The 26,234-nt window shown below is 38.4% G+C and overlaps 1 protein-coding gene across 12 annotated transcripts in view; it reads right to left on the bottom strand.

Moving 5' to 3' along the window:
* The window catches only part of NRXN3 (neurexin 3), a 1,799,700-nt gene that overhangs the window by 34,995 nt on the left and 1,738,471 nt on the right, over window positions 1-26,234 (bottom strand). For 7 of the 12 annotated variants that reach the window (XM_081510568.1, XM_081510570.1, XM_081510569.1 and 4 more), the window contains one exon: window positions 23,432-23,510. In XM_081510568.1, the coding sequence (XP_081366694.1) occupies window positions 23,432-23,510 (79 nt within the window). Of the gene's footprint in view, window positions 1-23,422; window positions 23,511-26,234 lie in introns of all 12 variants that reach the window. The other 5 variants (XM_081510571.1, XM_081510574.1, XM_081510576.1 and 2 more) reach the window with 1 other exon arrangement.

Genomic DNA, 26,234 nt, shown 5'->3' with positions numbered 1-26,234 from the left:
TCGATATTTGATCTCTGCTTCCTCACTACCATCACCGAAATGCAATCCTTTTCTCCAGCACAATCTTTTCAGGCAACATCCGTTTCTTTTAAATACTGTTGAGTGACTCACTCACTAATAGGCTCGGCAAGATATAAGAATGCCCAGAATTTGGATGCTGTCTTCCGTCTCTCATGTCCAAGGTGTATGAGCTTGAAAAAATGATGCAGAGTCACACATCAAACTGTAAAGTATCATCTAAGACTCTGAGAACCTGCAAATGACTTTGGTGATGATTCCAGCCTAAGACATAGATTCCTGTCACTTTCTCCTTTATTGGTAGGAATTGGTGTATCAAAAAATATAAACTCACTTTTTTTTTTCCCGAGTCAACTTTCCTCCAGTGAAGGCATCATGTCACTCCTTGTACTGTATCTCCATTCTTCATCCAGCCCACTCACTGTCTACCAAGGGGCTGCACAGGGTTGATAAAATCCCTCTTATATCCATTCATCTAAGAAGCAAAGGGACCCCACAGCCTATTCCCGTGAAAGTTCTTTCTTTTCTAGCTTGGACAAAATCCTGTGAGCTAGCTGCTGCTCCAAATGACTCCCTCTCGGAGATGGCTGATTCTTTCTCACACCTAAAATTTCTTGCAAGCTCAAATGCTTTTTCCTACTTCTCTGCCCAGTTAACTCCCATCTAGCCCACATAATTCAACTGAAATAGCATTGCCTCAGAGAAGGTTTCCCTGCGCCCACCCTGTACACATGGACCTCACCCCTACCTTGTCACATGTCCTCATGACAAGTAGCACGTGCCCTGGCTTTGGAGCACTTCTCAAAGTATTTACTTGGAGGTCACTTGATGAATCAATGACAGTGCCCCCACCTGGCTCATGAGGGGCTGCCTCTGTTTCACTCACTCGTGTACCCCCATGCCTCTCCCAGGACTTAGTATAAGTGCTTAATAAGCCTTTGTTAAAAGAAAGTGTTCAAGAACAGTAGATCAGAAATGTGAAATTTGGGGCTTTCCTGGTGGCTAAGATGGTAAAGCGACTGCTAGCAATGCAGGAGACCCCGGCTTGATCCCTTGGAGAAGGGAATGTTACCCACTCTAGTCTTCCTGCCTGGAGAATTCCATGGACAGAGGAGCCTGGTGCCTACAGTCTATGGGGTCACAAAGACTCAGACATGACCGAGCCACTAACACTTTCACTTTCATGTATATATCTAAATATACATATATGTTTTTGTGTAGTGGTTTGTACATACTCTCAAATAGTTCACATAGATGTGTATACACATTTATAGACACATATAAACATTTTTATATACATTCACATACAGAGAGAGAGAATGATAAGCAAATGTGGCAATGTTAACAGTTGGTGAATCTGAGTAAAGGGCATAAGGGGTTTTATGTACTAAATCTTATACTTTTTCTCTAATCTAGAAATTACCTGAAAATCAGAAGTTAAAAAAAATCTCTGCAAAAGTAAGTGTATGAATTTTTGTGCAATTTTATGTACATATGATGTATCATCACAATCTTATTTATACACATTTACATGCTAAGTCGCTTCAGTTGCATCTGACTCTGTGCGACCCTATGGACTGCAACCTGCCAGGCTCCTATGTCCATGGGACTCTCCAGGCAAGAATACTGGAGTGGGTTGCCATTCCCTCCTCCAGGGGATCTTCCTGACCCAGGGATTGAACCCACATCTCTTTCATCTAACCCACATTGGCAGGCGGGTTCTTTACCACTTGTGCCACATGGGAAGCCGTTAATACACACACCTACGCAGACTTGGATCAGATTTCCAGTGTGGTAAGTGCTACAGGATCTATAGCTCCAATATGGAGTTAATTTTACATCAAAAGAAACTTCCATAGAAGTTACTGATCAATGCTTTACTGCACGTGTATAAAGATACATGTATATTTAAAAACCTGGGTTGTCAGTATTTATGATCATGTTTTCTAGAGACAGCAAGATAGAAAAAAAAAATCAGTCATAGACTATTCTTATACAATATCAAAACTATCCATCAAGTAGGTCAATTGGGGGTAAAACAGCAAAGAGACACACTTGTGGATATGTTAGATTCTAGAAACGATAGTTTTCTTGCATTTGTTTAATGAGCGAAATGAGAGTAAAGCACTTTTCAAACTCTTCATTTCTATCTATTAAGTAAGCATTGTGTCCCATGGGGCAGGGTATGAAGGGAGGGAGGTCCTGAAGGTTGTTCTTTGTGCATCATTAAAAAATGGAGACTTTTTCAGTGGGTAGGATCCCACCTGGTCCAACATAGTGACCAACTCTCCTTGCAGCACTACTGAAAGTTTTTGAAATGAAAACAGAACCACAGTGAAGGAAGTAGAGGAAAAAGTCAACATGAATGGCGGCTGATAAGCTGAACACCTGCTAATCAAGTTCAGTAATACAAATCAGCATTTGTGCAGTGCCTGACCCAGACAGAATCAGTAAGTAATCTGGAAATTGAAACTACTGTAAAAACACAATGAAGAATTATTTCGCCAGTCTGTGTGATACAGGGAACTGTGTAATGGCATTTGGCAGTGGCTCCAGAATATAACAATTCAGTAAACAAATGAAGTCATGACAAGGGAAGGTCATAAAGCAGACTCCGAATGTGGCCAATGAAAAGTGACATCAGATTTTTTAATGGCTACAAATACGAATGTTTGCCCTTTAGCAGTACTGCCTGACTTTTTACAAAACATGGCCTATAAAATCGGTGATAACTTAAGTACATTATCAATTTCCCATTTCAGTCTCTTGAATTACACATCTGCTAAGTCACTTCAGTCGTGTCCGACTCTGTGCGACCCCATAGACAGCAGCCCACCAGGCTCCCCTGTCCCTGGGATTCTCCAGGCAAGAACACTGGAGTGGGTTGCCATTTCCTTCTCCCACACATGAAAGTGAAAAGTGAAAGTGAAGTCGCTCAGTCGTGTCCGACCCTTAGCGACACCATGGACTGCAGCCTACCAGGCTCCTCTGTCCATAGGATTTTCCAGGCAAGAGTACTGGAGTGGGTTGCCATTTCCTAAAGGGACATTCTTAGAAGCACAAATCACAATTAAATCAATTATATGTAAATTTAAAAAAATATTGTCCATGTGATGATATTCACAATTTTAACTATTTGATGGGCAGTTCCTGATAAACTCACTAACAAAGCCAAAAGAGTGAAAGAATTAGTTCCAGAAAACAAGCGAGAAATCAAAAAGTCTTAGCAAGCTCTCTCATCTCTTAAATGTAACTGTGAAAATCACTGCTAGTGCTGACATTTAAAAGTGGCTGCTTTTATCTTTAAACAACCCTATTGTTTGAATGGATATGCTCCAGGCATCACATTTGGGCCATTTGTTTTACCAGCTGTTTCTAAAAATATGTTCATGGTTCAGACGTTTTCTGCTTATCTCCAAAACTGCTTTTGTTGAGGGCTTTCCCCGCTTTCCACAAGGGAAAGGCTAGAGACATGGAAAACAACATCTGCTGAAAGCTCTCACAACTTCAGGGAAGGAATACAGTTTTAAGCTTTAAGTGAGAAAAAAAGAAGCAACACCAAAAAACTCCAATAAACGACATGACTGAAGAGACTGCCACATTCCTTTTGGATTAAAGGTAATCAAATATTTTAATTCGTTCATACAATCCTTGAAGCAGCAGTGACAGCTGTTCCCTATGTGGGAGAGGGTCTCAATTAATCTACAGCTGGCTTAATTTTCTGGCCATCCTATCAAGGGAGAGAGGGAAGAAGAGGGAGGTGGAGAGAGAGGAATGCAAAGTTTTTAATTACTTCTCTACAACTGCATTCTTTCATCTATTTATTACATCTAACAAGCAGATGTAAAGATGAGGGGCGGTCAGGCAGTGGGGATGTACATGGCACCTAAAGCTTGGGGTAAAGAACCAATCATATTCCCACGCGTCTGCTGAAGGCCACTTCACATCCCATCTGTGTTCCTGGTTTGCAAGTACAGATTTTACACTTTTCGGTAATGGGTCATTTGCAGGAGACCTCCTGCCTACTGCTGCTGTATGACGACCTGGTGTGTCCATGGACCATTTGTCAGCTGATGAACAGGACTGACCCTAGGGAACTGGTGCATGCTGAGCTATACAGTCCTGCATATCATTATCATCATTATCTGAATTCTTCCAGCAGCTTTCCTTGCAGGGCCTTAAACCATGGACCTAATCCAAACTCACAGGAAAGACAGGATTCATGATTTTTTTCAAATTACAGGTATGGCAGAATTCCTATATCTAAATAGTCACAAGAGTTCCCTTCTTCATCCAGCCAGCCAGCGCATGCTCAGTTGTGTCCAACTCTCTAGAACCCTACGGGCTGTAGCCCCTGTCAGGCTCCTCTGTCCATGGAATTTTCCAGGCAAGAATACTGAAGTGGGTTGCCATTTCCTATTCTCGGACTCAATATTCTTTTATATTTATATTTATATATCCTGAGTGGCTCAGTTGGTAAAGAATCTGCCTGCATTGCAGGAGACCTGAGTTCGATCCCTGGGTCAGGAAGATCCTTAGAGAAGGGGATGGCAACCCACTCTATTATTCTTGCCTGGAGAATTCTATGGACAGAGGAACCTTGTGAGTTTCTGTCCATGGGGTCGCAAAGAGTCTGATACGACTGAGCGACTAATACTTTCACTTCACTTTCATACAGCCTTTATTTCTAATTATAAATCTAATACATACTCAACATAGAAATTTTAGAGTATGAATAACAATATAAAATCAGCCACTGACCACTACCTGATGATAATCACTGTTATGTCTGTTACTGATAATATAATCCTTATACCAGATTCAAGACACTAAACCTCTGATATCCAATAAACACTCAATAAACCTGATATGACTTTTTATTAGGGGCTTCCCCGGTGGTGCTAGTGGTAAAGAACTTGCCTGCCAATGCAGGAGACATAAGAGACACAGGTTCAATCCCTGGGTTGGGGAGATATCCTGGGGGAGAGCATGGCAACCCACTCCAGTATTTTTGCCTGGAGAATCCCATAGATAGAGGAGCCTGGTGGGCTATCGTCCATAGGGTCGCAAAGAGTCAGACATGACTGAGGAGACTTAGTATGCCTTTATATTAAGCTAAATTAAGTGTAATATTACCAATATTTTGATAATTAATTTCTAAAGCAAGAGATTATTGGTATAGACTACCCAAGAGACAGAAAAGGTGGGAGGAGATGAGAACAATGTAGACAAATTCAGTATCTGCCTTTAGTATAGGTCACATCCTTCCTTTTGGCTGGGGATCAAGGTTTTGACCTTCTCTTGACACAAAGATGGATCATGTATCTCAAATATAGGCTCATTCAGCTATTCAATATAGTCCTCTCTACATTGTAATAAGACTGAAAATAGGAAAAAATTCTAGATTTAGATTTGAGTCCTTAGAAAATTTTCTTTAAGATTTTTTTGTTTTTGTTGTTTATAAACTGATTTTGACCTTCCAATAACATATATTCTAAATGTACATTTTTTGAAATATCCCATTCTATGTTGTGTCTTTAATCTATTTTTTTGTACTGAGATTCAGAAACTCTCTTGTACTTAATATCTAAGAGAAATAACTTCCTGGGCCTCAGTGAAGTAAAGAGCTTCATTGTAAGATCATTTAGTTCATTACGCAAAACGCTGGGCTGGATGAAGCACAAGCTAGAAGCAAGATTGCCGGGAGAAATATCAATAACCTCAGATATGCAGCTGACACCACCATTATGGCAGAAAGCAAAAAAGAACTAAAGAGACTCTTGATGAAATTGAAACAGGAGAGGGAAAAAGTTGGCTTAAAATTTAATATTCAGAAAACCAAGATCAAGGCATCTGGTCCCACCACTTCATGGCAAATAGATGGGGAAACAATGGAAACAGTGAGAGACTTTATGCTTTGGGGCCCCAAAATCACTGCAGATGGTGATTGTAGCCATGAAATTAAAAGACGTTTGCTCCTTGGAAGAAAAGTTATGACCAACCTAGACAGCATACTAAAAAGACATTATTTTACCAACAAAGGTCCGTCTAGTCAAAGCTATGGTTTTTCCAGTAGTCATGTATGGATGTGAGAGTTGGACTATAAAGAAAGCTGAGTGGGGAAGAATTAATTGATGCTTTTGAACTGTGGTGTTGGAGAAGACTCTTGAGAGTCCCTTGGACTGCAAGGAGATCCAACCAGTCCATCCTAAAGGAGATCAGTCCTGGGTGTTCATTAGAAGGACTGATGTTAAAGCTGAAACTCCAATACTCTGGCCACCTGATGTGAAGAGCTAACTCATTGGAAAAGACCCTGATGCTGGGAAAGATTGAGGGCAGGAGGAGAAGGGGACGACAGAGGATGAGATGGTTGGATGGCATCACCGACTCAATGGACATGAGTTTGAGTAAACTCCAGGAGTTGGTGATGGACAGGGAGGCCTAGTGTGCTGCAGTCCATGGGGTGCAAAGAGTTGAGCAACTGAGTGACTGAACTGAACTGAGTTCATAATAAAATTTTAGACTTATAAGGGTTTTCAGTCTTCAAAATCTACTAAATCTAGCTGAGGTAGCATAGATAACATTTTAAATCTGTTTAAAGGTTTCTAATTTGGGAATTTTGGGTTTGTTTTCACAGACAGGTAAAATGTGAAAAAAAAAAAAATCTATGGGGAATGACTAATATCTAGTTGCCAACCTTTATTTTGCTAATTAAAGATGCTACAGACAGTACCAAAATACTATCTTTGTAAAAGAAATTGATTTTAACAATAAAAAAAACACATAAAATATAATCTCAAAATATAGGTCAGTTCTGTCAATTGAACTTTGTGAAAACACACTATATTGTCCTTACTTTTCTCATTTCACCATGGATCAGGGAAGGTTTTGGCATAGTGATGCTAGTTTTGTTTTTGAGCCTGGGAAACAGGGCTAGAGTAGGCCTAATGATCTGTCCTGCATGTAGGAAGGTGTTATTACTGACCATGTATCCCTAAAGCACACATATGTTGAGTGCGTATCATGAGCTATTGGGTTGGCCAAAAAGTTCATTCAGATTTTATATCTTAGGAAAAAACTGAAACAAACTCTTTGGCCAACTCAACACCTCCACGGATTGCTTCTCCATGTGTCCATCATCTCTTAGTTGGTCCCCCAGTGACCAAAGAAACAGAGAGCCATGGATCTGACCACTAAATGATCAGCAATATACTGTCTTGTGTGGTAACAATGTCCAATGGAAAGATGACGAGTGAATTTTCATACATTTCCCCTGAATTGTCTGTTGAATGCTATCTCAGTTTAAAATTAAAAGCCCTGGGCTCTTTAAAAACAAAACAAAACAAACAAACAAACAAAAAAACGTGATACACAATATCAGTAAAATAGCATGAATTACGGATTTAGGACACTCAAGATTTAATTCCAATCTAAGAGAAACTAAGTCAGTGACCTTGAACAAATCAATTTACTTGTGTAGGTTTTAATTTTGTTACCTAATACAAAATCATTACCATGAACTCTAAAGTTCTTTAAGCTTATAGTCTTAAAAATTATGAAAGCTTTAAGATTATAATTAAAAAAAAGAAATGCAAAAAAAAAAAAAAAGCCTTTAGATTTATGGGAGTTTAAAAGAGAATTGCTATGTTTAATTTGATACTCAAGGTCACCACGTCATATTTTGACCAAAAATCTTACTAAGAGCACATTCTTCAAACTTGATAAAGCGGTTAGAGCTAAAGAAATTTTTAAAAATAGAATTAAAAATACCATGTGTCCAGAGAACTCTATGCAATGCTCTGTAATGGCCTATATGGGAAAAGAATCAAAACAAAAGAGTGAATAAAAATTATATGTATAACTGATTCACTTTGCTGTACACCTGAGAATAACAAAACATTGTAAATCAGCTGTACGCTAATAAAAAGTAAAAAACAAAACACACATTGTGTATCTCTTGAAACTTGCTTGATTTCATAAGGTGTATCTCCATTTTGTTATTCCCTTGTGGCTCAGCTGGTAAAGAATCCACCTGCCATGCGGGAGACCTGGATTTGATCCCTGGGTTGGGAAGATCCCCTGGAAAATGGAAAGGCTACCCACTCCAGTATTCTGGCCTGGAGAATTCCATGGACTGTATAGTCTGTGGGGTGGCAAAGAGTTGGACACGACTGAGCAACTTTCACTTTCATTTTCACTTTTCATCTTTATTTTAATGTTTTAAAATATTTAATTCAAATGCTGCAAATGAGGGCAAGTCCTCCCTGGTCTGTGAGTTCTCCCTGCTGCTGATGCGGCACCTATCATGTCCCCGGTGTCACGCTGGTCTATTTCATCTCTTCAAGTTACCTAGCTGGTCCCTGGGGACTTAGTTTGGTCCTTTGCTTTTATAGGGAAAGCTAGTAATTACGAAGTGTAAGTAAATAAAGAAATAAATGAGCAAACAGGCAAGTAAATAAACCAACCAACCGCATAGGAGGATACCAGGCTACTGCAAGCATAAAGGGAGAAAAAGAAATTCACTTGACTGCATTTGGCTATGTCCCTATTGGGTCATCAATAGTGCTTAATGTATCCTTGTTTTACTCTTGTTTTCTGTAAGTCCTTTGATCTCAGAGGCTTTCAAAACACTAATTCTAAATTATGTTGCTTTGAAAGTCAATCTGAGCATCTCCCATCCCCAAAGTCTGTCCAAATGTCTTCCTTATTTCCATCAGCTCTGCATTTTGTTTTTGCTTTCTTTTGGAGCCCTGGTTGAGAACTTTACAACTCCAGGCACAATACCACACCGGGGGTGGGGGTGGGGGGTCTTGCTAATGGAGAAAGTTCTTAATATCATTATTTAGCATCCTGGCTTCCAGAAGTTAATCTTAGGCTCCCTCTGGGGTTGGGATACATTAGGATCTGGTTTCATAGTTTACTTGATGTGGTTCATATACAAGTCTTTCCCATAGATTTCTCATGTTAAAGATGATAAAGGGACTGAGCATTCATTTATGGAATCAAATCTTTAAGTAACAACCACCACTTCTGCAGTAACTCTAAGTGTGGCTTTGTACCTGTATTTTCCTAGTATTGCTCCGGTCTCATCAGACGCCAGATGGTGGAACACTTTCTTATCCTCAGCATATTGTATGCTTCTTCCTGCACCCTACTGCATAATCCTTTGTCTCCGACATTCAGAGGACTAAGACATAAATAAAGGCTTCTGTCTACAGTGCTGGAAAGAGTCCTACGTATTGCTGAGTCGCTCAGTCGTGTTGGACTCTTTGTGACCCCATGGACCGTAAGCCCGCCAGGCTCCTCTGTCCATGAGATGTCCCAGAGAAGAATACTGGAGTGGGTAGCCATTTCCTTCTCCAGGGGATCTTCCTGACCCAGGGATTGGATCCACATCTCCTGTGTCTCCTTCATTGGCAGGCAGATTCTTTTACCACTGAGGTGCCTGGGAAGCCCAGTCCCATATATCATGCCCTTTCAATTTTCTTCTCTCCACTCACTGCCTCTGTCACCAGGAATTTTTCTCACTTTCCCCACAAAACTTACAAAGCTACAAATCAAAAAGTTCAGGGAAAGAAGAGGTTCTCAGCAGGTTGCAAATATCATATCTCAGTCATTTAGATGTTTGTCAGCTCAATAACCCACAGCCAAGGCTTGGGGAAGAATTACTGGGATGTGACACAGTATGTGGGCTGGAGTTCAAAGAAACTGCTGCCAGAGAGGTCTAAAAGCTCGGAGGAGGCCACCCACACCCCAGCGGAGGCACAGAGTGCAAAAGCCAGGTTTGCAGAAGGAATGGCAAAAATCAAGCACTCACAAAAATTTCAGTGGACACGCTGTGGGGAGGGGACCCAGATTTTGTAGGTTTGCTTATTTTTTTCATCTTGCTCCATATGTGAGCTAATGGCATATTAAAACAATGGTGAGAAATGAGCTTTCAGTGTCCTTCCATATCCTATGTGCTTAGTGGGGAACTCAACGAGTATTTATTAAGCTTGACTACGGCATAAAGAATCTGTCTGCAATGCAGGAGATGCAGGAGGCGTGGGTTCCATCCCTGGGTCAGGAAGATCCCCTGGAGAAGGGAATGGGAGCCCACTTCGGTATTCTTGCCTGGGAAATCTCATGAACAGAGCAGGCTGGTGGGCTGTAGTCCACAGGGTGGCAAAGATTCAGACACGACTGAGCATGTGATGGATGATGGATAAGATGGGCAAGAAGGATTCATTTATTACAAAAAACAAATGAGGGACTTCCCTGGTTCCACGGTTAAGACTTCACCTTCCATGCAGAGAGTGTAGGTTTGATCTCTGACGGGGGAGCTAAGATCCTATACGCCTCGTGGCCGAAAAGCCAAAACAGAAAACAAAAGCAATACAGCAACAAATTCGATAAAGATTTTTTAAATGGTCCACACCAAGAAACACCTTTCAAAAAAAAAAAAAAAGAAAATGACTACAAATTCCTAACTCATCAGATTTATCTAGATCAGAGTTCAGCAAACTTCCAAGCCCAGCTTGATGTCTGCTTTCTCTTTTTTTTGGCCACTTCACACAGCTTGTAGGATCTTAGGTCTCTGACCAGGGACTGAATTCAGGCCCTTGCAGAGAAAGTGCAGAGTCCTAACCACTGGACCCCTGCTTTTTAAAATTAAGTTATATGGAATCATGGCTATAGTCATTCATTTATGTATTGTCTATGGCTGTCTCTGTGTTATAGCAACAGAGTTTGGTCATTGTCACAGAGACTGTGAGACTCTCAAAGTCTAGAATGTTTACTTTCTGGGTCTTTACAAAAAAAAAAGTTGGCTGATCTTTGCTCTGGGTGATTAGGCTGATAATTTGAACACATAGCAATAAAATATTGCCACACCCCTCTTTTAGTAAAATGGGGGTATCTGCCTCAAAGCTAAGATGAAAGCAGAACTTGACAGGAAAGGGTCCTCAAACATTTTCAGCTTTGCAAATTTTCCCGTTTAGGCTTCCAGATTGGTCAGAATGGATATAATTTGTAATGAGACCCTCAGATGCTGAAGCAAGCTCACTTCCCTTGTCAAGAGTCTAATAAAATTACGTGCAGCTTTCAAAAGATACTTTCTATTTCGTTGTGAATTTTAGTTCTCAATAACTCCTTTAAGATTCTTTGCTTGCACAGAAAAGCCAAGGGCCTAGAAATGGTTTGGGGTTTTTTGTTTTCATTTTTCCTTTATTTTTTAAAAATCATCTGAGACGTAACACAAGGATGTGGGGGAAATGAAAGAAGATACACATACGAGTAGGAGTTTCAGAAAAGTCAAGGGGCCAAGGGAAGAACCACACCCTCTCAGATACACGCTCACTTACTCTTTTGCTCTCTATTAGCTGTAGCGTCTCAAACACTGTGCTCCGAAGAACATAATCATCTTGGAAATGAAAACACAGCGTCTCAGCAGAGTTCTCACTACGAGTATCTATTCTTAGAGTCCTATGTGGTTCAGTCGCTAAGTCATATCTGACTCTCACAATCCCATGGACTGTAGCCCGCCAGGCTCCTCTGTCCATGGGATTTTCCAGGCAAGAATACTGGAGTGGGGTGCCATTTTCTTCTCCAGGGGATCTTCCGGATCCAGGGATCAAACCTGGGTCTCCTGCACTGCAGGCAGGGTCCTTACCAACTGAGCCACCAGGGAAACCCTCTCAGAGTCTTAACATCAGTTAGAAGTGGCTGTTACCTGATCATATATTCTCAACAGGTCTGATGATGAGCAGTGAGACAGAAGCCCCCACTGCACAAACTATCACCTAGGTGACATCAAGAGGGACTAATCTCATGTAAGTGATGGTTTTCATCCTGAATACTGGAATGATTTCATTTCACAGGAAGCCAGGGTTAAGTCATTTAAATCATAGTTGTTGAGATAAATCATCACTAAACAATTTCATAACCCCTATCAACCAAGGTTTTCATAGCTTTTCAGATGCAAAATAATTAATCCACCTAACAAGTATTTACCAGACATTTAATATAGTCAATACACAAACCTTCTTTCATTATTATTAAAGAGGTAGGTAGCTATCTATATATATATATACATCAATGGAGAATACTATATAATAAGAGACAGTGTTAATATAGTGATTCCCGTGTGGATTTGGGGTCAAGCTGGCTTGAGTTCAAATCCCATTTCTCCTGCTTCCTTGCTCTGTGGAACATCTGTTTAGCTCCTCTGTGCCTCAGTTTACTTATCTTTAAAATGGAGATGACGATAAAGCCCCTAACGGGATTGCTACAGGGACTAAAGAAGTTAACAATGTAAAGTATTTAGAAGTATACCTGCCTATAGTAAGTGTTCAATGAATATTTAATGAAGGAACAAAGACGGAGCAGTGGAAAGCTTGAAGTCCTAGACATAACTTCAAGGGACTTTATTCAATATTGCGTGTGCTGTCACTGAAAGCTGACCAGAGGGGCAGCTAAACAGGACATTAAATCAAAGTTAAAGATTGTATCATCAGCATCTCAATCAGAGACTCTATCTTGTCAAACTAGAAAGGCTAATAAGATCCATACTTTCCTTTTTAATTCCCAGATTTCTCAAACTCTTTCACAAAGCAGCGATTAAGCATCTAACAGTAAAATTATTTTTTTTAGCTGCATTTTCTGCAATACGATAGTTCTCATGCTGTTTTAATTATTAATGTACTAGTTTTATGGTAAAATGTGGAAGTAAAGGGCACTGATACATTCCACTGTGAAGCTGGTTAATTGCATGCATCAAGTGCTGTAACTAAATAAAGTTCATTATATTTCAAAAGTTAGAAAAACACAACTGAGTAATAGAATGATGCTGGATATTATAATTATGTGCTAAGAAATGCATCTATTATCATCTTTCCAAAGCTCAAAAAACAAAATTTGGAATCCTAAGAAATATCCTGTTCATCTTCACTGTTACTAAGGGAGGAATTTTTGGCAACTCTATTTTGAGGAAACAAAATTAGTCAAAGCTCCACAAACGAGCATGTCACAGTTCTAAAATTTAGTGCTCTAATAAGTGTTCAAGCTCAATCCCCTGTGCACACTGCAATAGAAATAAAAGTTATCCGTTTCCTAACAGATCTGGGGTTGAATCTTCCCTCTGCCAATATGTGCAGGCATGCAACCTTGGAAAAGAAAACTTTGTGAGTCCCAATTTTCTCAATTGTAAGATGGCCACAATAGTTTCTACGCCATAATAACTGAAAATGAGATTTAAATAAAAATACCACTCTTGAATGCACCTGCCACAGCATGGTACCTGGGCCAGTGCCAAGTTAGAGCCAGCTCATGATCTCCGATTGCTACGTTTTCAGGAATTTTCCAAGTCGGTTGTTAAAACACAGCCATAATTGAATACGTTAGATGAAAAACAAAGGTAATAAAAGCTTAAAACCCATTACTTTCTAATTACTTTACTGTGTTTTATGATTATGTATGCTCTTGAAATCCTTGATATCTATCATATCTATATGGTGAAAGTGAGCGCTCATGAGTGTTACTTCCTAATTCTGAGTTTAAGATTGTCACATCAGTGGCTTGAAATCAGCCAGAGTGGTAATATTTTATATGACAGAAACTGCCACACACTACAGATTATGGCTGTGAGTATCTATGTGTGTGCTGGTTGTATGCATTTATGAGCACACTGCTATATCTGACTGGTCAGCCATACCCTCTCCCTGCCCCCATCCTTCCCCCTTTTTCTATTCCTTCCCCCACTTTCTTTACCTGACTTCTCTCTTTTCCTCCTTCAATCTCTCCCTTCCTTCCTTTTTAGAAAGTTCTTAGTCCATAGAGCTCACAAATTTCCTCTTCTGTTGCCCTTACTCTATACCCTTAAGACTAGCAAAGACCTACACAGACATGATTAAAACACCTCATCATAAAACCATCTGCCTTGAAACATTTTCTTTTCTTCAGGTTAAAAAAGATGGACTTTTTAATCATAGGACCCTATTTCAAAAACCAGTCTAGCAATTCATTTTAGACCTATTTTATACTCTTGTTCAACCTCTGTGGGTAAGGAGATGGCAGTTGTTACAAAGATTCATTTTCACACTCTTAGTATTAAACAAACCAAAGCATTCCAAGTTAGGCAGCAAATTCCCTGGGTATTCACAGGTATAATCCAGTATCTAAATAATTACCTGGGTACTTTCTTCCACCTCTCTCTCAAGAAATTCAGACTCAGTTCTCAGAACTAAATCTACTGTGTATGTCTTATTCTTTGGAAAGAGAAAAATACAAAGAATTTGGGTCTGAGTTAAAGTGTTGGCTCTCTAAGGCTTCCATGAATTAAAAAATAAGGTAAAATATATATCATTTGACTAAGAGAGATCAAAAGATAATCTTACCTTGAAAAATGCATGAGGTAGAACCAGTGAGTTTTTTTTTTTTCTTTCTCTTGGATGACTCGCCAAACACATTTATATTTTAGGTTAAAACACATAAATAAATTTTATAATCAAGTACTTTCATATTTCTGCAAATTCCTCACCGATTCAGGAACAGACACTGCTCTATATAGCAGAAATGATAATGCTCCTCAGTAACATTTGCTGAAAATTTTTTCTATTGATCTGTTCCTGAAGAAAACGTTTAACGCCTTGGAAATTTGCTCTTACACGAACTCCCTTTAACAGGAAGATCATTAAATCATGCCAAAGAAATCAACAAGGGTTTCTTATTGTTGTTGATGGGGTGGTTGTTTAGCTATTATCATTAGTAGTTTCCCACTGTAAGTTTTGCCTCCTTAGCCAGGTAAGAAGCGCAACTTATGACTTCCAGATGCAAACCAGATATCAGCCTGACAATTCTACTGAAAATTTGTTTTGCTTCTTTGTGAAGTTCCCTAAGGGCAAGGTTAAAAGTAGAAACAATAGGGAAGTGAGAAATAAAGGGAGAGGATTTCAAACCATGTATTACAAACAGAGAACAGAATCACGGAACGCCACCAGAACAGTGGACTCCAAGACAAGATGGCAAGACAGATGTGCCAGACGAGACACATGCTTGACCACCGTGCCACGAAAGCAAGCACAAGAACAAAACCAGACAGAGGGGCTGCAAGAGCAGCTCTTGGGGCTGCTGTGTGACCCCATGGAAATCATAATAAAAATGAGGACCCATGAGATTGTAACTACAAAGGAAAGTTACCCCCACAACTCATACACTGGACTTGCTGGGTTAGCCTGGATGTGTCAGTTGGATGAAACACAGGAGATGGCGTCGTGACAGCCCATGCACTGGTGATGGAGGCCATGGTTAGTTGATTAGCTACAGAACTGTCACTGCATGCCACACAATGATCCTGGGCTTGTCCGGAAATAAAAGATACAACCAATAGTCTATATCTGCAATAAAATTCTTTTTATGCCATCTGAAATTTGTGGAAAGGGATGTTTCTCTGTTCTTTCTGCATGTTTTTCTTTTATTATTATTATCTTTTGCTGACTCACTTGTCCTTTTTTTCAATAAAATACATGGTCATAAAGGGGAGGGTAAAGGCAAGTGGCCTGTGCAGATATAAGGAAAAATAAAAAGGAGAAAGGAAGAACATTAAAATAAAAAATATATATATAGTAGAAAGAAGAGGAAAACAAAGTACTTCATTCTTTTGTACACAACTTTCTCAGATTTCATTGGGGTTTGTTTTGTTTTGAGCATAAATACTGGAGGGATAGGCTGAAGGGGGAGAAATTCGAGATTAGGATGGCAAGAAAAGATTTTGTTGCCTTTGTTGATTTGTATATCTATATATCTCTCAGTATTGAAAGAATAATGATTCATAAAAGTATAGCAATGAGTTAAAAATAGCCATAATGACCAAAATACTAAATATGGATCAAAACAAAATAAAGTAAATTGAACCACCAAAAATTCATGCGGCACAAGATGAGGTGAAACAACAGAAAATGTTCTTCAAATATATACAAAGTATATATCTATTTATATATATACACAGGAATGTGCATATATGGATAGATATATCTGTATAATTTTTTCTCTCCACCCCTCCCAAGGATAACTGAATTATGGAATTGTCATTATAATCATGATAAAGAAGAAAACAAAACCTAAAAAAAAAATTAACATGCTTTTTTGCCAAGTTGAAACAGTATCATGCATGTCTATGTTGGCTGATGTAAGAATGATGGTGTGAATTTCTGTGTAAACACATGGCTGATGGCAGGGGCTGTTGTTAATCTCTGTTTACATTAGTCTAATACAACATACTGTGTCTACATATATAAGGAATGATAGGCACTACATATTTAGTATACACACATACGTAAATATATATATGTACACACAGTATATGTACTGGGGCTTAGGGGAGAAAAAATAGAGAACACAAAGAATAAAAGAAAACCCATTAAAATCTCTCTTTTTAAAACCCAATCCCTCTTTATTTAAATACTTTCTCAGGGAGGGGGGACTTGCTTAATGATTGCATTAAGCTCACTCCTTATCAACTACTTGCATTGGCATTTGAAATCAGGAAGTTCTCATGAGTCTGGCTTAAAATTCTCTCAACCTGTCCATCCTTTGCCTGTTATCTAAGAAGCTCTAGGTAATACTGTATACATTTAGTACTAATTTTTCGATCATAATGAATCAGAACTTCTGTGCCCCCAACTTAAGGCGTGGAAGAATGCTCTCTGAGGTTAAATGATGCTGCACAAGTTGACCTGCTCTGTGATTTTTCTTGTCTGACCTTGGATGGCTATGCTAAGTGCTGAGTTAGAGACCTCTGCTTCCAGCACTGATAACATTCCAGGCATTTCCATTCATTGTCTACATTGTTTCTTTTCTTCTTACCCCTCCTTTCCTTTTATTCCTCTTATTTTTGTATCTGACTTCCCTAACAGACCATGAACTCCTGGAAGAAGTCTCCACTTTCGTTTTCCTGGTATCTACTCTCGTGTCTATACACAGTAGTCACTAAAGATTACTGCATAAATAAGTGATTTATTAAACTTTCAAATGGCAAGTTACGTGTTGATATTATTGATCCCTTTTCCTTTTCAACATCACCAAAAAATTTTGGGTAATGGAGATAAATAGAATTTTGTTTTCATTTGTATCATTTTTATTATTAGATTTACTTGTTTTGGTTATAAAATCTATCATAATGATAAATCCATGAACACATTTTATGTACACCATTTCTGCACTATCAAGTGCCTAACTGCCAATTAGTAGATTTTTCTATACTTATATTTTTATTCTTGTTCTAATTTTCAAAGCATTTTACCAGTAGGGATTTAAAGGCCATTGCTTAAAAATCAGATTGGGCTAGGATGGAGTTGGGTTATAAAAAAGTAATACAACTTATCACTAAGTGAGTTAATGAATAAAGACGTAAACTATACCATTAAATTAAGAACGCTATACACCCATGAATGTACTCTATTTGCAAATCAGTGAAGAAAATTTAAAAACTGGCAGGTCTTAGCCTAGATCTACATATGTGAATAGTTGCTTGCTTTACATGCATTGGACATGTATTATAGCTCAAATCTAATGCATGTCCACAGTCAATAATGATTCATTAATGAAATTTACATCTATTTACATTCCTCTGTCCAAAGCTAAAGCATTTCTCAGATTACTTCTATTTTACCTTTATTCAAAACATTTTTAAGCAGATCCTAAAATTCAAGGTGAATTCTGGACACTGTGATACTCAGACATTCCTGCAGCATTTTAAAAATATAATTTTATTTATTCATTTCTTTATTTTTGGCTGTGCTGAGTCTTCACTGCCGCTCGGGCTTTTTCTCTAGTTGTGGCGAATGGTGGCTTCTCTCTAGTTGTGGTGTGCAGGCATCTCATTGTGGTGGCGTCTCTTGTTTAGGAGCGTGGACTCCAGGGCATGCAGGCTTCCGTAATTGCAACTCGTGGGCTAAGGAGTTACAGCTCTCGGGCTCTCAAGCACATCTTAATAGCTGTGGTGCATGGGCTGAGTTGCTCTACAACATGTGGGATCTTCCTGGATAAGGGATCAAATTCACGTCTCTTGTACTGGCAGATGGATTCTTTACCACTGAGCCACCAGGGAAGCTCAATGGCATTTTACTTAGGCATTTACTATTCTACTATATGCTGAATAGCTACTTGACTGATGATCTTTGAACATAATTCTATTTACCAATCATGAGTTTCCATATGGAAAAATCTAATATTAAATAAAAATCAATTTCTTTGTAATAAAAATGTACAAGTTGCTAACTCTTAGAGCTTGCTAGAGCCACTAATGACAAAATGCATTTCTGTAAACCCTGAAGATTACCAACATCCTATTTAAGGTTGATAATCAGCACATTTATTATTTTTCCTCTATGAATTCTGAAAAATAATGCCCTATTTCTTCCTACCCTTTATTAGAAAACCATTACTGTCTTAACATTTCAGTTGCACTTTTCACAAGTCCCAGCAAATAAAAACTCTAAGGATTTGGTGAGCTTTTAACAACTCAGTGCCAGATTTTCATATTATAAATACTTCACTGAAGCACCTCGAACTGATAAAGACTAAGAACCCAGTTCCACCTGGAGAACATAAATAGGGATAAATTGTTGGTGTTTTGCCAAATTCAAATTTCCCTATAATGGGTTGGATACTATAGTGTGACTAACAAAGAGGAACAAAGCAGCGATAACACCAAATGCAAATGTGAGGATTGTAGATTTGAGGAGTAAAAATACATCTGAGAATCACTCTGGGAATAGTAATTATTCTGCAATCTCAGATAACTCATTAGTTTAAACATCTCCCTCAATCCCACCATTATGCAAGTTGTTTAGCACAGTCCTATTGAGGGATGAATGTGTTTCATCTTCACTTCCTCTTACTGTCTGCCCTCTGGTGGAAGTGCTGGTCCCTTGAGATGTGATCAAAGGACATTTAAGAAAAGTGGAGGCAAGAAAGCTGGCTAAGTGACAACCAGGAACATGTACCCCTGGATAGCGGCTGGATGAATCAATATAGTTGTCAGTTACTGCCAGGCCCACTGCTCAAGTGTGAAAGGCACTTCTTTTTATTTTTTTTCCTCTGCTTTATAAACCCCGCTCCCACGTTGTTTCCAATCTTAAGACCATAAAACTCAAAATTCAGACAACTGGTAGTTTTTAATTATGCAAAAGCCAATCTGACAATACATTCATTTTGATGTTTTTTTTTCATTTTTTTCCTAAAGATGGAGACACTAGGCATAGAAGTTGGGGGAGGAAGAGAGAAGGAATGAAAAGTGAATTTCATCATTTTGAATTCTAGAATTCATTCCCATATTTTAGATCATGGAGGCAATCTTACTAAAGATCTTAATTTTTATTTGACTTCCACAGTCACATGAGAAAATCCCATTTCCTAGCTATTTGAATTTGTAGTTATTTGAATCCTCTCCAGCCTGTTTATTTTGTTGTTGCTGCTGTTGTTGTTGATTACAAAGAGGTAATCAACAATGAAATATGCATTTACTGCATAATTTAATACCAATAGAAGTATAGTTGGGAGGAGAGGCATTTATATGCAAAGACACAAATCTGAACTATTAAATACTTCTTTTGTAGAGGACACAATTAATGTTTACAAATTAGGAAAGATAAAATCCTGATCTTCAACTTTAGGTACTTAGATAGCTATTCAAATATTCTTCTGAATATTTTTATTGCTACAGATGGACTCATTACGATTTTATAGTTCACAATTTCAATTCTGGGTTTTCAAAGCAAATGTTCAGAAAATGCAATTTTCCCTGCAACTCACTATAAAATGATCTAATTCTCAGCAAAAGGAGGGATGCCATAGAGAATTGTTTTTTCTAAAGAAATGTGGATTTTGTTAGGGTGATACTTACTTGTATGAAATCATATACTTTAAATAATTCAACCGGTTTTACTTAGTTGTTTAAAGGGAGATGAAGTGAGAGATATGGAAAATCTCCAGTTTTAATTTAAGATTATGAGGTATTTTGAGAATCATATAAATTCAGTCAGCAAATACTAATTGAGCTTTCACTCTGTGCCTTGCTCTCGTGATTTAGCCCTTTTAAAAAACTCATTTACATGTGTTCCAGCAAACATATACAGAGAAAATTTGAGATCTAATGGATTTATGAGGTTTCTAGACTATCATCAGCCAAACTAAAAAAATGTAAGTGGTCCCTCATCATGATATGACTAAGCTACACCAAACCAGGGTGATCCCTCAATGCCAAAGTGGGTTGTCAGTAGAAAAGTCATTTGCTTACATCTGACTCAAAACCAGCAGCAATAAAGTCCATTTTGATTTAAATAAAATTAAATATGAAAAATCATTACATTTAAAATTTGATGCCCACATGAAAACAAAAGTTGTTGCATATAACATATACTAGACTGCCCAAATTTATGAAAAGCAAGAGCATCTAGTAGACCTAAATTAATCAGGAAAGAACTTGCAGAAGTGAAATGCCTTATAACTGAGAGAGCCTAGAAAATTATACATTTGCTAACATAGAGAAGATAAGGTAACTTCAAGTATGATACAAGATTAGCCAAAGCTAGTGTATTTAAAGTAAACATCAGGTCTAGAAGAGAATAAAATTTTAGAAACTGAGGTAGTGAATTAGAAGGTTCAAAACTAGAATTTTAATCGCAGTATTCGCATAGAATCTCAGGGCTAGCAATTTACGTCAAAGTTATGTAAAAGTCACCATTATCTACTGTTGCATGGGCAATGGAAGACTTCTCTTCAGGCAGTGCAAAATGTAGCCCTGGAAACAACTGGTTTGAGTGCTTCTGATTTTTAAATTGCATTATTTCTGGAAAATCTGAAGGTTATAGAGGTATTTCTCATACAATGCAAAAAAGAACTTGATAGCTCTATGCATGTAATCTTCATCAGTATTAATCAGGCCCCCAAGGCAAAGCCTCTGCATCAACAGGAATATCTCTCCTTCTTGCTTTACATATGCCTCTGACTTTTCCCTTGTGCATCTGAATCCTTTACCAGGAATACTTTATGGAGTTAAATTTAGAAAGAAGAAACGGTCATTCTTCAACTGTGATCAGTTAAATAATCCTGGGCAAAGGGGATTAATACCAGTCTCTTAGCTGGTATGTTAACTCCTTTGGGATGGGCTCTCTGTCACCTGGTTTATTTATATATTCCCTTCCATCCTCCCTTGCAGAACACAACAGATTGTTTTAAACATTGTTTTTATTCCGTTACCTGCCCTGTGTAATTATATCACTCAAGAAATGCTGGTATTGAATTTCTGTCCTCTGCTTTTGAATCAGATGAAACACCTGCATAGCCACTAAAAAAGCAAACGGACTTAGTCTGGGGCTTTTCAGGTTTTGGCCTGTTTATGTTTGATACCAAATGGTAACGCATACTCACAACCTGGGGAGCTGCAGATCTCATGAATCAGAGATCTAGAAAAGCCCTCTGTCTTCTGATGGATGTTGCTATGGAGATGTCTGTTGTGTGTATGTATGTGGGGGTGTGGAGGTAGTAAGGGAAGACAGGCGTGATAATTCAGAATGATCAAGTCTAGATTTTATAAGAAGACTTACAATCTAAAGATCTGATAAACATTGTTGCATATATATAGATATCACTGCTATGAAAGCAAGAAAACCAGATAAAGGGTAAATAGGGAATCCAAATTAAAGTCTAAGTATCTTAAATTATTGGCCCCAATCAATTAATTTAACATACCTCTTGGGAGATCATGCCATATTCATAGCTAAATTATTAATATCTCACACATACCTGGCATACACCAGGGGCCCTTAAAAAATATTTGTTGAACTGAATTCTGCGGGAGAGGTAGTTTAGATAGTAAAGCTCTGTATTCTATTTTCCAACAGCTCATTTGTGAAAACCCTTAGAACAGGAAGGATTCAAATCTGAAGATGCACTGTATCCTGCCTGAGGGCTCAGAAATATTTATTAAATGAATGAATGAAAATCTGTTCTGGTATGGATTGGATGCATCCTCCCTTTAGAGTTAAAACCTCACTTAATACAATATTATGACTCAAAGTCTGAAAAAAAATCTGACTAACCAGGTCAACACTTATTTTCCTCCCACACAACTGAGCTTCCAAAGAAACGGAACACATTCCAGAAAGAAAAGGCCCTACATATCATTGCTTTGTCCCTATGCTAAGAACAGAAACCCAGAGAACTTCCTGGATCCAAAGCCACTTGCAAGACACCAAGCAGTCAGGCTTCTACAAAATCTGTAAATCATCTTAGGATCACAAATGGAAGATTTTACTTTTGTTATATTAATATTTTTTCATGAATCTTAAATTTCTCTAGAATTAACAAAAGAAAATGTTTAACGGCTCTCCTTTTCTTTTAAAGAAAAGGAAAAGAAAAATAAAGTAACCCAAACAATCAACTAGAAAATTCTATTTATTTCTCTTAGCCTTTGAAGAAATAAGATCCTAACCCAACTCCAGCTTTGAAATGCTATTAAGCATACACAGAAATTCGATGATATCTGTTCTCTATTATATATATAAATGTAAATTTTTAACTTATAGCAAGTCTCAAAACAGACGACTTGGGAAAGTTGATAGGAAATAAATAGGGACTGCAGTTGCCTTCTGGACATTATATTGTATATAGCTCTCTATAAAGAAAGACCATAAAACATTGAAATGTATCTGGGTGCAAATGGGGAACATACTGAAGCTGCTAATTGCCAAAGTCCTCTCAACTTCAGCACAGTAGATACATTTTGAAGCATCACAGCCGTTGACATGGCATGGTTCTGTACTAATTTTGTATTTACTATGCTATACTGCTGTACAAATTCTCTAAACACACAATGAACAAAATTAGTATAAATATAATACCATGTTAACTGCTGTTGAAATCCCATGGAAAAAAAAACATTTTGTTGTTGTTTGGTTTTGGTTTGGTTTTGTTTGCCACTTAATGGTCAGAACAGTTCATGAGGATTAAATGACTTTCACGGCTCCATTTTGGCTTTATTTATTTATTTTTTTAATGTCAATCCAATATAGACATCTTCATGCCCTCACCCCCTGTCAATTTCATAGCTGCCACTGCTGCTATACATTTTCTGTTTCTTCTGGCGGTTAATCTGGGTGTCTAATTGCTCAATGTTATGTCCTATTGAGTTTTATTTCACTAGTCAAGGAACTGACTTTAAATTTCCCTGGGGTCTTATGGCTCCTTCCATGGGATTTGATGCTTTCGATTGTACAAAGATATTTATATATGTATTTGTATACATATATAGATATAGGAAATACACACACTAACACACTATAATATATATAAAACACATGTATATTCACATATATGTATGTATTGTTTTTTGCAAATGAAAAAATAAAGCAAGCAAAACAAGACTGACCTAACCTACCTGTACTTGGCTCACATTCAACGAAGTCTTCGTCATCACTTGAACATTCAGCAGATGAAACAAGGTCATCTGATGTTGGCTGTGCATGTCAAAGAAAAAATAATGAGGTGGGGGAAGAGAGAGAGATAAGGAAACCAATGAACAAAAGCACCAAAGACTTATCATTGTGTCCTGCCTCCATCATCATTACCGTCTCTCTTCTCTAAAGCGAGCATGTTGTAGGGTAGAGAATTTTAACTCCTGTGTAGCTGTGAATGGCTCTAGGTCCAGACACTCTGGGTGGGTCTCATAGAAAGCTGAGTAACCCAAGTTGGTTCCAGGAGGCTCAAGCCTATCCCATCCCTGTAGATCACATTTGTAGCCTGACTCTATCCTGACTTTAATTTCAATTTGGAGAATCAGAAGGGCAGGAGAAGGGCTATTACAGATGGTGGCAATACAAGTGGGCAAGCCAGCACGGAAACGATCGGCAGCTTGGAGAGAGTTCGGTGCATATGGTGTGCAGTCTCCAGTGTATGATTTGGTGGTTGCGAATCTATAGGCTGGCGTAATTAATGAATGCCGTGGAAGGCAGTCTGTTTGGGAATAGCATAATGACTTCTCTCGCCATCAGCGATTTCTTCATGTAATTGCTGCAATTAGCTGAATTAGTAATGTGGACCGGCAGACAGACACTACAAGACAGCCTCTGGACACAGGTAAGGCTGTATCTGAAGAGAGCACAAAATTTCTGATTGTAACAGTAGTAATTCAATTTGAGACAATTTTTTCTTTTTCTATTGAATCCTGCAGAAATTCCCCAAAGACAGGGAATCTGCTGCTGCAAGAAATATAAGGGACTGTGGGCATGGCCAGTGAGAAGGGCCCTTGCTAGACAGTAAATAAGAAGATGCCTTTCTGTACCTGGTACATACTAGGTGCACGATAAATACTCTTCAAATCAATCAATCAATCATTAATCTACAGCTTTTGTCTAAAAACCAAACTTTTGTCCTACTTTGTGCATGAGTATTCAAAATATATCAGTTGTTCAACAAATGCTCATTGCTTTCTCCTTCCTGATGTTAATAGTATTAACTGACTTGTTAGTCTTATTATTCTCAATGCATTGAAGTCTCAGTTCATATTCAAGAGGAAAAGCAATTACAAGTCAGATGCTCTGCTAGACACATATACAGGCTTACTAGTTATTGCTAATTAATGAGACACAATTCTCACATTGATTCTTCGGGACAGGGATAATTATTGTACTTTTAAAGAGAACTGAAGTTCAGAGAGGTTAAGTGAGTTGCTAAAAGACTCACAGCTAGTAAAACACATAGTGAAGATCTGAACACATACATCTTATTTAAAATCTGCATGTGTAGCTCCTGTAGGCTTCTTGCCTCCCCTTCTTATAGGATGCTATGGACTGAACTGTGCCCTCTCTCAAATTCGTATATTGAAGTTCTAACCCCACATCAGAATGTGACTGGTATTTGGAGATGGGGTGTTTAAAGAGGTAATGAAGTTAAAAGGAGGTCATTTGGGTAAGTAAATCCAACATGACTGCTCTCCGGACAAAAAGAAGAGATTGTCACACACACACACACACACACACACACACACACACACACACACACACACACACACACACACACACACACATGGGAGACCAGGGGAAGGAACAGGGAAAGACAGCCTTCTATAAGCCAGGGGGAGAGGCCCTAGAAGAAACCAGAGCCCGACAGCTTGACTTCAGAATGCCAGCTTCTAGAACTGTGAGATAATAAATCCCTCTTGTTTAAGCCACTCTATCTGTGGTCCTTTGTTATGGCAGCCCTAGAAAATGAATACACATAACAACCCATATGCTTAGTGTTTCCAGACAATGTCCTTCTTGAAATAGACATAGGAGGCATAGAAGCACTGAACACAGCGAAGCACAACAGAAAAACCACATTAGGTAATTGATTTCGCTTAATTGACAGTGGCAGAGAGGTGCCTTAAACCATGTTCTTGATCTTTATTCTCCACTTGTCAAGGAGATACTTCAACCCCTGCTCTCCTCCTTAAAGTTAATAGAAAAAGACTTTTCAAACATTCTGTTTTTATTTTCAATTAGACACTACTGACATGTGCATTTCACTTCCAGCAACTGAGGCTGGCATTTGTATCCTGGAGTATCATTATTTGTGTTGGAGAGATCATAAGCTCACTCTTCTGGAGTTTCCACCTGTGATAGGGCCAGTACAGGTCCATTTCCCGTCATTTAGGGAAAGGAGGTGGTAAGAGAATAAATATTAACTGTGCAGATACAAAGGCAAATACAGCGGAAAGGCCACAATCATTTCTCCCGGTAATGCTGATTCTAGCTTGTGATTCATCCAGCCTGGCATTTTGCATGATGTACCCTGCATATAAGTTAAATAAGCAGGGTGACAATATACCATCTTGATGGACCCATTTACCAGTTTTGAACCAGATTGCCAGGAGGAATATCAACAACCTCAGACATGCAGATGATACCACTCTAATGGCAGAAAGCAAAGAGGAAATACAGAGACTCTTGATAAGGGTGAAAGTGAAAAGCTGGCTTAAAACTCAACATTCAAAAAAAGAACATGGCATCTGGTCCCATCACTTCATGGCAAATAGAAGTAGAAACAGTGACAGGTTTTATTTTCTTGGGCTCCAAATTCACTGTGGACAGTGACTACAGTCGTGAAATTGAAAGACATTTGCTCCTTGGAAGAAAAGCTATGACAAACCTAGACAGTGTATTAAGAAGCAGAAACCTCACTTTGCTGACCAAGTCTAGTCA

This window comes from Giraffa tippelskirchi, chromosome 7, assembly GCF_054371585.1.
Source record: "Giraffa tippelskirchi isolate mGirTip1 chromosome 7, T2T-mGirTip1v1.2.pri, whole genome shotgun sequence".
Lineage (NCBI taxonomy): Eukaryota > Metazoa > Chordata > Mammalia > Artiodactyla > Giraffidae > Giraffa > Giraffa tippelskirchi.
Note: the sequence above shows the minus strand (reverse complement) of the source record. Positions and strands in the feature narration are given on the sequence as shown.